The sequence below is a fragment of the Mustela nigripes genome, unplaced genomic scaffold (genome assembly GCF_022355385.1).
Source record: "Mustela nigripes isolate SB6536 unplaced genomic scaffold, MUSNIG.SB6536 HiC_scaffold_76, whole genome shotgun sequence".
NCBI classification, from domain to species: domain Eukaryota; kingdom Metazoa; phylum Chordata; class Mammalia; order Carnivora; family Mustelidae; genus Mustela; species Mustela nigripes.
Genome location: NW_026739491.1, coordinates 3,584,640 through 3,600,079, shown reverse-complemented (window position 1 = coordinate 3,600,079; position 15,440 = coordinate 3,584,640). Strand labels below are relative to the sequence as shown.

The 15,440-nt window shown below is 41.7% G+C and overlaps 2 protein-coding genes across 5 annotated transcripts in view; both read left to right on the top strand.

Annotated features, from left to right (window-relative positions):
- The window catches only part of LOC132008266 (formin-binding protein 4), a 41,039-nt gene extending 29,163 nt beyond the window's left edge, over positions 1–11,876 (top strand). The window contains exons 16-17 of the mRNA XM_059386806.1: positions 7,767–7,924; positions 10,802–11,876. Coding sequence (XP_059242789.1) covers positions 7,767–7,924; positions 10,802–10,892 — 249 coding nt within the window. The 3' untranslated portion in view covers positions 10,893–11,876. The remainder of the gene's footprint in view (positions 1–7,766; positions 7,925–10,801) is intronic.
- A 1,452-nt stretch (positions 11,877–13,328) lies between these two features.
- LOC132008268 (cytosolic carboxypeptidase 2) overlaps positions 13,329–15,440 on the top strand; it is a 23,494-nt gene continuing 21,382 nt past the window's right edge. For all 4 annotated transcript variants that reach the window (XM_059386811.1, XM_059386810.1, XM_059386809.1 and 1 more), the window contains exons 1-3: positions 13,329–13,908; positions 14,133–14,265; positions 14,533–14,596. In XM_059386811.1, coding sequence (XP_059242794.1) covers positions 14,230–14,265; positions 14,533–14,596 — 100 coding nt within the window. In that variant the 5' untranslated portion in view covers positions 13,329–13,908; positions 14,133–14,229. The remainder of the gene's footprint in view (positions 13,909–14,132; positions 14,266–14,532; positions 14,597–15,440) is intronic.

The following is a 15,440-nucleotide window of genomic DNA, read 5'->3' as shown; positions in this document are numbered from 1 at the left end:
TGCTGCCTTTTGTGTTTAGTTGACTTTTTTTTTACAGTGACACATTTTGATTCACTTGTCATTTCTTTTTGCATATATTCTATGTTTATTTCTTTGTGGTGTGGGTATTATATATAATGTGCTGAAGTTACAATAATCTATTTTAAACTAATACACTGCACTGCAGACAAAAAACTATATAGCTGCACCCCACTCCATTATTGGTGTTATAAATTACGTCTTTATATATTGTACCCATTAATGTAGTTTTAAAATTATTTTTATGCTTTGCCTTTTAAATTTTTAGAAGAGTAAGAAGTAGAGTTACAAACCAAAATCATAATCATACTGGTTTTTATATTCGTTCATGTATTTACCTTTACCAGAAAATTTTATATATTTGTATGACTAGTTACTTTCTGGCATCTTTTCATTTCAACTTGAAGGACTCCACTCCCTTAAGCATTTTTTACAAGGCAAGTCAAGCAGTAAGGAACTCCCTCAGCTTTTGTTAATTTTGGGAACATCTTACATTTTTTTCTTATTTTTGAAGGAAAGTGTCGCCTGGTATAGAATTCTGAATTGGCTGCTGCTTCTTTTTTTTTTTTTTTTTTTTTTTTTAGTTTCACCACTTTAAATATATCCTCCTCCTATCTTTTGGCCTATGTCTTTTTTTTTTTAAGATTTTATTTATTTATTTGACAGAGAGATCACAAGTAGGCAGAGAGAGAAAGGTGGAAGCAGGCTCTCTGCAGAGCAGAGAGCCCGATGCGGGGCTCGATCCCAGGACCCTGGGATCATAACCTGAGCCGAAGGCAGAGGCTTTAACCCACTGAGCCACCCAGGCGCCCTGGCCTATGTCATTTCTGCCAGAAATCCTCTGATAATCTTATCGAGGATCCCTTGTATATGACAAGTCACTTTTTTTTTTTTCCCTTGCTTTTAGATTCTCTTTGGCTTTTGACAAGTTATGTCACAGTGTGGTCTTTTAGGATTTATACCACATGAAGTTTGTTTAGACCTCTTGGATATGTATATCCATGTCTTAAATTTGGGAAGTTTTTGCCTATTTTTTTTTCCTTTCACTTTTGTTTTTGTAATTAAAAACTTTTTTTAAAGATTTTATTTATTTATTTGACAGAGCGTGAGCACACAACCCGGGGAACAGCAGGGAAGGAAAGGGAAAAGCAGGCTCACCAGAGCAGGGAGCCTGATGTACGGCTCAGTTCTCAGACCCTGGAATCATGACCTGAGCCAAAAAGAGAAGCTTAACAACGGAGCCTGACTGAGCCTACTCCCTACTTTTTTTTAGAAGTAGTCTCCATACCCAGCATGGAGCCCAGTATGGGGCTTGAACTCATGACCTTGAGAACAAAACCTGAGTTGATATCAAGAGTCAGATGCTTAAGTGATTGAGCCATCTAGGCACCCTTTAGCTTTTTTTTTAGCTTTTTTTTTTTTAGATTTTGTTTACTTATTTTTCAGAGAGACAGTACAGGCAGAGGGAGAAGCAGGCTCCTAGCAGAACAAGGAGCCTGATGTGGGACTTGATCCCAGGACACTGGGATCATGACCTGCACTGAAGGCAGAGGCTTAACCAACTGAGCCTCCCAGGTGTCCCACCCTGTGGCTATTTTTAAACTGAGTTTTGCCCTTTTCTTTCCATCCTCCTGGGACTTCGATAATGCATATGTTGGTCCACTTAAGAGTGTATTATAAGTCACTTAGGCCGTGTTTACTTTGCTTCATTCTTTTTCCTTTTTGCTCCGCAGACTCAGTAATTTAAAATGACCTACCATGGGGGCGCCTGGGTGGCTCAGTGGGTTAAAGCCTCTGCCTTTGGCTCAGGTCATGATCCCAGGGTGCTGGGATTGGGCCCCGCATTGGGCTCTCTGCTCAGTGTGGAGCCTCTTTCCCTCTCTCTCTCTCTCTGCCTGCCTCTCTGCCTACTTGTAATCTCTGCCTGTCAAATAAATAAAATCTTTAAAAAAAAAAAAAAAATTAAAAAAATAAAATGACCTACCATGAATTTTACTGATCCTTTCTTCTGCCTATCAGAGTCTGCTATTGAGCTAATGAATTTTTTAGTTCACATTTTTCAACTTCAGAATTTTTATCTGCTTTGGATTTTTTTTTTAATATCTATCTCTTTGTTGATAATCTCATCTTGTTTATGTATAACTTTCCTAATTTCCTTTAGTTCTTTGCTGGTGTTTTCCTTTAGCTTTTGGGGCACATTTAAAACTTTTCTTTTTCTTAATTTTATACTCTTTTTTTTTTTTTTTAAAGATTATTTATTTATTTATTTGACAGAGAGAAACACAACCAGAAAGGGAACACAAGCAGGTGGAGTGGGAGAGGGAGAAGCAGGCTTCTTCCTGAGTGGGGATTCCAATATGGGGCTCAGTCCCAGAACCCTGGGATCATGACCTGAGCTGAAGGCAGACACTTAACAACTGAGTCACCCAGGCACCCCTGAGCACTTTTAAGACAACTGTTTTGACGTCTTTGTCTAGTATGTCTTCAGCATGTGTTTATGGTTGGTTTCTAGAAATTTTCTTTTCCTTTGAATGGGTGTGTTTCCTAGTTTCCTAGTTTTGTGATTTTTTTTTTCCCTGTGTTGAAAATTAGGCATTTGAGAAAACAACTCTGTCTCCCAGTCTTTGTAGCCTTGCTATATTTGTGGAAAGAACTTCATTAATGAGCCCTGTACGAAGGCTCAAGATCTTTTGGGCCTTTTCTGGGCATTTGTATTCCCTGGATTTATGCTTTCCTTTTTTTCTCATCCCCCTGTATACATTGAATTTTAATTTTAATTTTCCGGAGAGTCTCACACCTGCTTTTAGGAGCCTTACATGCTGTCTGTATAGTATTCTTCTGCCCCTAATCTCTTGCTTCCAGGTGTCCACATGACTGCAGTTTCCACATGGTTTTCGCATGCCATAATACCTGCCACTGCCTTTCATGGCTTCCAGCCTGAAATCCAGCAAAACATACTGCCATTCCTACTTGAGCTCTCAGTTAGGCAGTTAACAGAAACCAGTCCTTCAGGCAGCCACAGCCAGGATAGAACATTCCATTCTTTTCTTTCCCTCCTAAAGGAGGGAACTGAGAATTGGCTATTTCACCCCAACCATGTGGGAGAGGGTGGTTCACATAGGCAAACAGACAAGCCACAGAATTTCCTATTGTTTTGAGTGGGGCTACCACTACTACTAAACTACTTGTTTTTTCACCAAGATTTTGTCTGTACATAATCTCTGCACCCAGTATGGGGCTCAGACTTAAAGCTCTGAGATTAGAAGTCATATGCTCTACCTACTGAGCCAGCCAGGCACCCGAAGTGTGGGGCTTCTGATTGAGTGTTCTCTTGGTTGCTGTAGATCTTTAGTTCATTTCCAGAGTTCCTATAAAGCCATTTTAGTCAGTTTTTGTTTACAGTAATGTTTCTGTGAGGAAACAGGGTTTGGAGACATCATTCTGATGTCATGTCACATGGCCACTTTGAATGTCCTGATTACCCAAAAAAACTTCCTTTCTTTCTCCCCCCCCCCCCCCCAAAGATTTTATTCATTTGACAGAGAGACCGTGAGAGAGAGGGACTATAAGCAGGGGGAGTGGAAGAGGGAGAAGCCGGCCTCCTGCTGAGTGGGGAGCCTACACAGGGCTGATCCCAGGACCCTGGGATCATGACCTGAGCCAAAGGTGGATGCTTAACAACTGAGCCACCCAGGTGCCCTGCAAAAACAAAAACCAAAAAACAAAAACCAACTTTCTCATCAGCTTTTGTCCTTTGTGTTAGCACTTTCTCTTCTACCTCAACTTTAATCTTTTGCTTTGAGGATTAACAGGGCAAATTCATTTGCCTTACAGTGGTTCAAAGAATCTTGAATGGGTTCTACATTCACACAAAATAGTTAATGTTTCCAGATTAAACCATTTGTCCAACTTGGTACCATTTTTTCAGATAGAAATTACCTGGACATGAAGTGAATATTAGAGCAGTCAATAATAACAAGACAGTGTGTAAAGTAGACCAATGTCAAGCTCTACACCAAAGTATACACAGCTCTCCTGAGTCAAAATACTGTTTACCACTTCCCTGCCTTTACTTTGTCCACCAGTCCCAATACTGTTTGCTCTTTACACAATGAAATGTTAGAACAACCAGTTCTCGGGAATCATTTATCTTCTGAAGCCTTCCTTGACACCCTTTTTCTGACCCACCAGACATAATTGCTTCTGCCTCTTTTACTGCAGTAAGTAATTTTTTAGCCAGTCATGCTTCTGTGGTCTTGAAAAATCCAGAATTCTAACTTGGTAATGTATAATTTTTATATACTTAATATTGAAACAAATGATGGCCTCTTTGTTGTGTATAGGCCATTTTAAAAGAATATAAAATGGAGGCACCTGAGTGGCCCAGTCACTTGTGTCTGACTCTCTGTTTCAGTGCAGGTAATGATCTCAGTGTCCTGAACTTGAGCTCCACGTGTGGCTTCGTGCTTAGCGCAGCGTCTGCCTGGAATTCTCTGTCTTCTTCCTCTGCCCCTCTCCTTTATGCGTTGCATGTGTGTGCTGTCTCTCTCTAAAATAAGTAAATAAAATCTTAAAAAAAAAAAAAAATAGGGGCGGCTGGGTGGCTCAGTTGGTTAAGAATACAGCTTTTGATCTCAACCCCGGTCTTGATCTCAGGGTTATGAGTTCAAGCGCCAGATGGGCTCCCTGCTGGGCATGGAGTCTACTTTAAAATATATATATATAAAATACTCAGTGCCTCATGTTCGGGAATATTTGAAATACATGTTTTCAATCTTTTTTTTCCTTAAGATTTTATTTGAGAGAGAGCGCAAGTGGTGGGGAGGGGCAGAGGCAGAGGGAGAAGCAGACTCCCAGCTGAGCAGGGAGTCCATCCCAGGACCCTGAGATCACAACCTGAGCCGAAGACAGAGCTTTAATCAACTGAACCACCCAGGCGCCCCAGTTTTCAGTCTTTTTGCTAAAGAGTTTTGTGTACAGCTTACTAGAAAATAAGTCCTAACCATTCAGTTTTTCTTCATCTGACTTCAGTGTTCCCCTGTGAAAATGTGCTTAAACAGCCAATGTAACTCTATATCCATGGTTTTGATTGTGATTGGCAATAAACTTCTAAAACATAACTAATTTTCCCATGACTGATAGGAATCACGGGATAAAAAAATTTTTTTCACAAAGCCCAATAGAAGTCAAAATGAAACAAGAGTAACTCTACCCGGAGCTATGTTGTTTTTTGTTTTTTTTTAAAGATTTTATTTATTTATTTGACAGAGATCTCAAGTAGGCAGAGAAGCCGGCAGAGTTGGGGGAGGGAAGCAAGCTCCCCGCTGAGCAGAGACTCTGAGGCGGGGCTCGATCCAGGACCCCTGGATCATGACCTGAGCTGAAGGCAGAGGCTTTACCCCACTGAGCCATCCAGGCGCCCCAAGAGCTTTGTTCTTTAATCATGGTTGCCAATGTTCAGTGAAAGATGATACCTCATTGAGCCCTCTGTGTTCATGTGACCATTATTAGTTCATGTTACTTTTTTTTTTTTTTTTTTAAAGATTTTATTTATTATTTGACAGAGAGAGATCACAAGTAGGCAGAGAGGCAGACAGAGAGAGGAGGAAGCAGGCTCCCCACCGAGCAGAGAGCCCGATGCGGGACTCGATCCCAGGACCCTGAGATCATGACCTGAGCTGAAGGCAGCGGCTTAACCCACTGAGCCACCCAGGCGCCCCTAGTTCATGTTACTTTTGACTCAGTTGGTTCCCTGCTAAGCCAGAGTGGGCTGTTCTGGAGCTTGCAGGAAGGGGGTGTATACAGTGTGAGAGCCTGTATCACAGGTGAAAGGACAGACTGGAACATGGGAACGTGTGTGGGAACTAAAGGTGTCTGCACAACAGATGGGCACTCATTTCCCCCAGAAAGTTAAGAACTCTAAGTTACAGTCCAAATAGGGTATTGAGTTACCAGGGAGCTACATAACAGAAGAAAGACTAAAAATATGAAACTTATTTTCTCAGATTTTTGAAGACAAGAAATGTCTCACAAGGGCAGACTGGAAAAACAGTTTGGGCCCCCACATCCAGTCCAGAGTGAGCACAGAAGCAGGTATTCACACCTACCACCTGTGTGCCTGCTGGTCGTGCTTATGGTGTGGGACCTGGTCAGGTCTTCAGACACAGCTCTGCTGCTCTTCAAAATACAGGGATAAAATATTTTTAATGCATATGATTTGTCAGACATTCTCCTTAGAAGCTTGGGATTCAGTAGAGAGTCAAACAAACAAATCCTGTTTTTGTGGAGATTCCCTCCTGGAGGGCTGGAGAAGAGAGGGAACGGGGAGACAAATAAACAAGTATGTGCATATTTGGTGCTTAAAATGCAGTGAGAAAAAATAAGCAGTGTTAGAGGACAAAAAGTGGTCTTTGGGAGGTGGTGTTGTCTCCTATAGGGTGGTCAGGGAAGGCCTCTTTGCTAGAGTGCCATTGATCAGAGGCCTGAAGGTGATAATAGAGCAAACCATGTTGGACATCTGCAGGTACAGTTTTGTAAGTATCACCAGGATTTTTTTTTTTTTACTATGAAAGTACATATTTATTTTAGATGATTTAGAAAATGAAGATGAGCCAAAAGAAGAAAAATAAGAACTCCTCTTAGAACTGATGTTATTAATATTTTGATGTATCTCCTTGCTTTTTTAGTATTTGTTGCCATTGACTATGTTGCTCTTTCCAGGAAAGCTGGCCATTTATTTCTCAGCTGTTTTTCACTTGATGTAAACCGGGCATCTGTTTAAAATTTGCCAAAGGAAACACTGTAATTCTGAGTTGAGATAAAAGGCAACAGTTTTGGGGCGCCTGGGTGGCTCAGTGGGTTAAGCCGCTGCCTTCGGCTCAGGTCATGATCTCAGGGTCCTGGGATCGAGTCCCGCATCGGGCTCTCTGCTCAGCAGGGAGCCTGCTTCCTCCTCTCTCCCTACTTATAATCTCTCTCTATCAAATAAATAAATAAAATCTTAAAATAAAAAAAGGCAACAGTTTTGAATTCCATAAAATAATGAGGCTAAAGGAAATTTTGTTTTCTGACCTGATTTAATAAAAACATACTTAGTTTTTAGATTTTTTTTTATAGTTTTTAGATTTTCAGCCAAGCAGTAATTAAGTTTATAGTTAGTAGAGATTTTTGACAAGAACTTAAATGGATTTATTTTCTGTCCTTTTGATTTTATTTTATTTATTTATTTTTTTAAAGATTTTATTTTATTTTAAAGATTATTTATTTATTTATTTGACAGAGAGAGAGAGATAGATCACAAGCAGGCAGAGAGGCAGGCAGGCAGAGAGAGAGGTGGAAGCAGGCTCCCTGCTGAGCAGAGAGCCCGATGTGGGCCTCAATCCCAGGACCCTGAGATCATGACCCGAGCAGAAGGCAGCGGCCTAACCCACTGAGCCACCCAGGCGCCCAAAGATTTTATTTATTTATTTGACAGAGAGAGATCACAGTTAGGAAGAGAGGCAGGCAGAGAGAGAGAGGAGGAAGCAGGCTCCCTGCTGAGCAGAGAGCCCGACTCGGGACTCAATCCCAGGACCCTGAGATCATGACCCGAGCCGAAGGCATTGGCTTAATCCACTGAGCCACCCAGGCGCCCTGTCCTTTTGATTTTAAAGTCCCTTTATTCCTTGGATCTAAGAAGAGATCTTGATCTTACATGGGTCTCATTTCCATATTTTATATATTATTTTCTTTTTGACCTTTAACCTTAGGCAAAGAAGAGTAAAACCAAAATGCCCTCTCTGGTAAAGAAGTGGCAGAGTATCCAACGTGAGTTAGATGAAGAGGAGAACTCTAGTTCTAGTGAAGAGGACCGGGAATCAACTGCACAGAAGCGAATCGAAGAGTGGAAACAGCAGCAGCTGGTCAGGTAAAAAGAAACCACAGATGAGAGTGGGTTGTGGTGATGGTTTTAGAGCAGTCGTCATATTCTTTGAATCACAGTCCTTAACTTTTGTTTTTTTGGGTTTTTTTTTTTTCAAACTTAGCTAAAGGTTCATAATTCACAGTAATGTTTATTTCCCCGTAAAAAATTATGATTTACCCTTTTTCAAAGTTAGAAATACCAAGGTTTTAACACTTTATGCTACTGATTGTTCCTCTTAAGCAAAGGAGCATCTTTAACTCTGAGCATACCAGGAAAAACAGATCCCCTTTTACCAGGTAGACCCAATAGACGCTTTTATAACTTTTTAAAAAATTATTTTACAATAATTTACAGAAGTTAAAAGGACGGGGGGCTGGCTCAGTCGGTGGAGAATGGGACTCTTGATCTGGGGGTTGGGATTTTGAGTTCAAGCCCCATGTTGGGTCACAGAGCTTACTTTAAAAAAAGACTTAAAAAGGGAAGGGGAGAAAACTTCATTAGAGATTTGGTAAGAATTGAAACATAGCTAACCCAGGTATTTTTCTTTATTTTTCTGGTTCTGAGGGTAGATAGAGTAAAGAAACTGAGCAACATTCTTTGAATGCAACTAATCATTCAGTTGTCATACATAACCTGGAATATACTCAGAAGTAGTCTTACTACCTATTTCACATCTGTCTCAGTTAGGTTCTAGCTTATTACTTCTGGTTCTCCCACTTGCAACATCAATGAAAACATTTGGAAGAGGATCACCATCTTTTGTTTCATAACTCAAAACATTTTTTATTTTTAGATACATAACTACCAATTGAAATGGTCATTGTAAGGAATATTATTTCTAAAGTGTCCATTTATCCAATTATTACATACCTCCTTTTAGCACTTGTCTCCTTAAGAACCCTATGAAATAAATCATAGCATACAGCATAATAAAATCTGGAAGATTCTTGTTATATGTAATTTTAGGGAAATGAGATAGTTCTGGTTGTTCCTTTTTTCTCTCTTTTTTTTTAAGATTTTATTTATTTATTAGAGAGCAAGCAAGGGGAGTGGCAGGGAGAGGGAGAAGCAGTCTCCTGCTGAGCAAGGAGCCCGATGTGGGACTCGATCCCAGGACGCTGGGATCATGACCTGAGCCGAAGGCAGCTGCTTAACCAACTGAGCCACCTAGGCGTCCCTGTTGTTGTTCCTTTTTAGTGAGAATATTGTATTTCCTTTTTCTTCTTAGAAATACACTGTTCATTCATCAATCTCAAATTTGAGAAAATTCTTCTAGGATATGGTCCTCTTAATATCCATAGTCTGAAATTTTTCTTACCCGAAAAGTTTTACCATCATAATTAGAATGTCCAATGCCACTGTCTGTTTGTTTGCATTTATCTTCTAGTTGGTCTAATAATTGTGGGGTAGGGGCCCCTGGCTGGCTCGTTTGCTAGATCTTGGGATTGTGAGTTCAAGCCTCATGTTGGGCATAGAGCTTACTTAAAAAATAGTAATAATATGGGTGCCTGGATAGCTCAGTGGGTTGCGTCTCTCTCTACCTTCAGCTCAGGTCATGATCTCAGCCCCACATTGGGCTCTCTACTTGGTAGGGAGTCTGCTTCCCTCTTTCTCTCTGCCTGCCTGTCTGCCTATTTGTGATTTCTCTCTCAAATAAATAAATAAAATCTTTTTTTTTTTTAAAATAGTAATATTGGAGAGGAAGGAGACCGTGAAGATGTTGCCTCCAGACTTTACTTCCTTGAATGGTTGTATACTCTTTGGGGCAACACAATAAGAAAACTAAGGGTGCACTAAGTGACAGTTCATTGCACTTTTGCCTCATTCTTGTAGATGATTCCATTATTTGGTTTTCTTATTAATTTTTTGTCTTTTTTTAGTATTGCTGGAAACTGAGTAATGATTAATTCCTATAATGATGACATAGCAAACTTTCGAGATAGGTAGGGAATTGCAGAGATTCTATTATTTTAGATTTATAAAAGGATCTCAATGCATCCATTGTGGTTATTGTAAGAATAGAATCTGAGCTCAGGCTGTTTTGAAAATACTTGAATAAGCCATGAGGTATCACTGCTTAAAAATAAAACTGTTCAAAAGAAAACTTCAGGGGCACCTGGGTGGCTCAGTGGGTTAAGCCTTTGCCTTCGGCTCAGGACATGATCTCAGGGTCCTGGAATCAAGCCCTACATCAGGCTCTCTGCTCAGCAGTAAGCCTGCTCACCCCCCAGCCCCCGCCTGCCTCTCTGCCTGCTTGTGATCTCTCTGTCTGTCAAATAAATAAAATTTTTTAAAAAGAGAACCTCAAAATCCAAAGGTTTCCGACGATGCGTTAAGATACGTCTTTCCTGGGGCGCCTGGGTGGCTCAGTGGTTTGGGCTGCTGCCTTCGGCTCGGGTCATGATCTCAGGGTCCTGGGATCGAGCCCTGCATCGGGCTCTCTGCTCCGCAGGAAGCCTGCTTCTCTCTCTCTCTCTCTCTCTCTGCCTGCCTCTCTGCCTACTTGTGATCTCTGTCTGTCAAATAAATAAATAAAATCTTAAAAAAAAAAAAAAAATACGTCTTTCCTAAAGAGTTGAACCTCTTCGGGGCCAAGATAAACTTTCACAAGAATTGTTTTCCTTCAGTGTGGCTTTAATGGTTACAGGAGGTAGATAAAAGTGAATACATACTTACGTGTTCATGAAACTATAGAGAGAGTGTGTATGTCTTTGATGCATCAGAATTCAGAAATTTGATGAAGAGTATATTGGTACCTAGTTGAGAAACTTGAAGCACATTCATAAACAAAGATCAGAGTTTCAGTGTCACGTAATAGTTTTTGTGAACAGTTTCCTACTTTTTCTTGCCAGTGAAGTAATCTGTGTGTTGTTTTCACAGTGGCATGGCAGAGAGGAATGCTAATTTTGAAGCGCTTCCTGAGGATTGGCGAGCAAGACTGAAGAGGAGAAAAATGGCTCCAAACACATAGTTTTATGGGGGGAGTGGGGTTTTTTGTTTTTTGTTTTTTTTTTTATTACTGATCTTTTTCTTCGTGTTCAGTTCAGAGTCTTCATCGGTTTTACCGTTGTCAATAAACTATAAATGTTAAGAGGGAGAGCATATGAATTTCCTGGGCAAAAGCATACACGTGCAGAGTTTTCACATTTACGAAATGTAATGTTTCTGTTTTGCTGAAGGGTGACGTTGACCGAACGCTTTGACATGGCTGCCTTTATTCTCACTCTGGCAAGCTCATTGTATCAGGTACATTAACCTCATCGATCTGGAACACGTGATTCAGGAGTATGATACCTCAGCAGAGCACTCGCTGACAAAAAGTGAAGGATCTTCTGTCTCATAGAGTCTCATTTAGTTCCTAGTGCGGCTCTCTCTCATTAACTTCTATCCAGAACAAGTGCAATTAAGAAGGCAGCTCTGTATTCTGTTTTGCTTAACTGGGATTATCTGAATCTCTGACCTCTTCTAGCCTGCCACCCCTGAAGTGCTGAGGTATATCGAGGTGTTTCTCTTGTGTTGACAGACCGCCACACTCTAGAGATCTCTTTTTCAAAAATTCTAGAACTGGTAGTTCAGTCATTTCACATACACCAGTGGCATTATTCAAATTTCAATACAGGCAGCAGCAGGTGTTCGTATCTTTTTAATTTTGAGGATTTCCCTCTCATATGTGTGGCAGTAAATGTAACAAGAGCCACTGTATGTATTAATGTGTCTCCATTGTCTCATCTTATTCCAAAATTCACCTCCCTTTTATGTGAATGTACTCTCCATAAAATTCCAGTATTTAAAAAGCAGTTTACTGTTCTGTACTTTCTATTGTATCACAATCAGGTAAAAGTCACTTTAAACTGAAGAAACGGCAAATTGTGTTTTAAAGCTGTTTGTATTTCTCCAGTTTCTGGCCTTGTAAATTTGTATATATGCTCTAATAAAGCTTTTTTTATACTTCTGATTGGTTATCCTTTTGCTCTTTCAAGGCTGTTGTTTCATGATTATGTAATCAAGACTTGTTTTAAGTCCAGTCTTAATTTTTTTTTCTTCTAAATACAGCAGAAGGCATGTGTGAACACTGAAGCTCTCAGGAAAAAGAAGAGCCACAGGATCTTGAGTCAGTGGGAGTGAGAGTGGTGGTGGGAACAGGGTGAGAAAACAGGGTTTTGGCACTAGAAGGTGCTAAGACTTGTATTTTGGAGCTTGTACTCTATAATATTAGCTAATGTTTGACCTAAAATCCTGGAAATGATTTTATGTGGTTTTGAAGATGGACTTTTCCCCTGATTATAAAGGTAATCTCTACTTTGGTTATGTTCATATAAAGCTAACCAAAGACAACAATTAATAGTTTGAATTTTATTCCAATCTATTTATATGCATGTAAGTGGGAAGTTTTACCTACTCCATGTCACGTATACTGGTGTGTTGGGTTTCTTTTTACCATTATGCAGGTGTTGGGGTGACATTTTGTATACAAACTTGTAATTTGCGTAGAGCAAATTTGTAGAAATAAAGGCTACCAACTAGCAATTAAAGCTTTTGCTTTAACTATCTAGCAGTTTTCTAGACTTGTAGGAATTGCTGCAGAGCACCAGTACCTTTGTCACTATCTTCTTTTTTTTGAGAGCAGAGTGAAGGAAAGAACTTGAGTAGCGGAGAGGCAGTGGGAGAGGAAGAACCTGGCTCCCGGCTGAGCCGGGAGCCCAATGTGGTGCTCGATCCCAGGACCCTGGGATCATGACTGAGCACCCAGGTGCCCCCATTTGTTACTATCTTAACAGAATGGAGCACTTTGAAGTCTGACAATTTGATGGTCAAAATGTGTGTTTTTCAAAACTATCTATGGGGTGTCGAGATTACAACTTCAAAGGAGAGGAGAAACTGCTCCCTTTGAGCAACACCTGACAGTTAACCTAAGGCTAAGGAATAGCAAAGAAGTTTGGGATTTTTTTTTTTTTTTTAAGATTTATTTTTTGCTTTTTTAAAGATTTTATCAGCACAAGCAAGGGGAGTGGCAGGCAGAGGGAGAAGCAAGCTCCCGCTGAGCAATAAACCCTGTTTGGGACTCAATCCCAGGACCTGAGCCAAAGGCAGACGCCTAACAACTGAACCACCCAGAGTCCCAATATTTAGAGAGCACAAACGGGAAGAGCAGAGGGAGAGAATCCTATGCACACTCCGGGAACCTGAGCCAAGGCAGGGCTTGATCTTGCGACCTGAGCCCAAGCCAAAAAACATGCTTAAGGAAGTTCGGAATATTTTCATGGACCACTAGCTGTCCTTGTATTCACCAATCCAATTTCGATGCCCCAGAAGCGGGGCTGCAACATGACCTGAAAGGAGCAGTGCGTCTGAAAAACGGGTCTGGCCGCACTGGTGAACATTTCCCAAGATCACACGCAGGCGCCGGGGGCGGGGCCTCGCTCCCCGGAAGAGTCCCGCTGTCCTGCCCTCCCGCTTCCGACTCGAGGTTGCTAGGCTACCGGGACCCTAGCAGAAAGCTGTGGCGTGCGAGCGCCGGGAGCGTGTTCTCAGAGCGCTGCGAGGCTCGGCAGCCGTCCCTGCTGTGCGGTGGCCTCCCGCCTCGCTTAGGCTTCTCTGCTGCCGCAGGCGTCGCGCACACCCCTGCTGCCCCAGACCGGCCGGGGAGCGGAGGCGGTCGCACCCTTCCTTCCGCCCTCCTAGGAAATCTCTACACCTCCTCTCCGACTCTTCAGGGAAACTACCCCTCACCACTTTTCCCGGCACCAGGAAGCCCTGAACCCCTGAATTCCATTTTCAGGGCCCGCTCTCCGGGCCCGTGACCTTTCTTTTTTTATCTACTCTGAGGTACCTCGGTCGGATCCCTCCATCCCCGTTTCTTTCACGTTCCTGTCGCGTCCTGGTCGGGGGTATCTCCCTCCTCCGAGAGGGAAGCATGGGAGCATCAAGGGGCCCGGCGCCTCAGGAGGCGCAGACTGGAAGACAAGCCCCCCTCCCTCATTCCTCAGGTATGCCTCGGGCCCTCAAGAGTAGGAACCAGGAGCCCAGTGCTTGGACGTTTACGAGGCTGGACTGGCCGGGGAGACAGGGTTTCTTAAAGTCGCGTCAGAGCCGCGCAGGTGGAGGAGGGTGGGGGGAAATCGGCAGTGGGTTTTTTGTTTTTTGTTTGTTTGTTTGTTTGTTTGTTTGTTTTGTTTTGTTTCCTCTCAGTTGTCCTGTTCTGGTTTTTTAGCTTCTGTGTAATCCGCTGCCCTTCTGGAAACTGGGCAGGGGTTGTGGCTGGATGCCGGTGTCACAGACTTGTCTTCAGCATACCGTGCAGAAGGAACATGTTCCCAGCATTGGAAACAGAGCTAAAGCAGGAGGTCGGTACACCCCCCTCTCCAGGAACTCCACAGAAATCCAATACTACTAGAGCAGAAGGTATATTCTGGTGGCACCTTTTTCTAGCAGGAGATCTTGATCCCCAAGATAGAATAATTTGCATGAATGTCTTTCAGTTGGTTTGTTTACAGAAGTCCTCGCCAACTCAAGAACTGTTGTCCTTTGCAAAGATTTTTGTGTGCCTTTTGTTAAGAGTTCAGTATTCTTTGAAAGGACTTTCCTGCTTGATTGGGCTTTTCCTTTCACAGACTCTTCCCGATCCCTATGAAGACTTTATGTACCATCATCTTCAATACTATGGCTATTTTAAAGGTAATATCACATTCTTACCTCGCATCACCTTTCCTGCCTTCATGGAGTAAATGGTTAGGTTAACTGGAGAGTTACACTCGGATAAATTAACGATGGCTCTTCTAGCACCAGGGAAAGACGAAGGGAAGTGAAAAGTACTTCATTATTGATCTGCTTTGTCACCTCTCCTGAGTGCCTGTGTATACAAGGCACTCCTTGTGGATCCTTGTACCAATACCACCACCCTTTCTTAATTACACTACATGGCATTAAATAGTCTTGATAATCTGGAAAGACATGTCCTCCATCTGTTCTTCGGAAGTATCTTTGCCATTCTTGCCTTTAACATGTAATTTCAGAATTAGCTTGTGATGTTTAAAAAATTGGAATTGCATTGAATCCACAGATCAGATTTCACAAGAAATGAGAGTTTTCCAATACTGGGTTCTGCAATCTCTTTTTTATTTTCATTCTGGGTGGTGTTCTGCAACCTATGAATATACCCTAGTTCTACATTTACAAAGATCTTGCTTAATATCTCCCAATAAAGATTTGTAATTTTTTCGTGGAATGTCATATTATTATGTCACCGTAAATGGTATCTCTTTGTATTTTTATTTTCTAACTTTGTTCCTGGTATTTAGAAATAAAATTAAGTTTCAGTATTTTTTTTTTAAGATTTTATTTATTTATTTGACAGAGAAATCACAAGTACACTGAGAGGCAGGCAGAGAGAGAGAGAAGGAAGCAGGCTCCCTGCTGAGCAGAGAGCCCGATGCGGGACTCGATCCCAGGACCCTGAGATCATGACCTGAGCCGAAGGCAGCGGCTTAACCCACTGAGCCACCCAGGCGCCCCATCACTT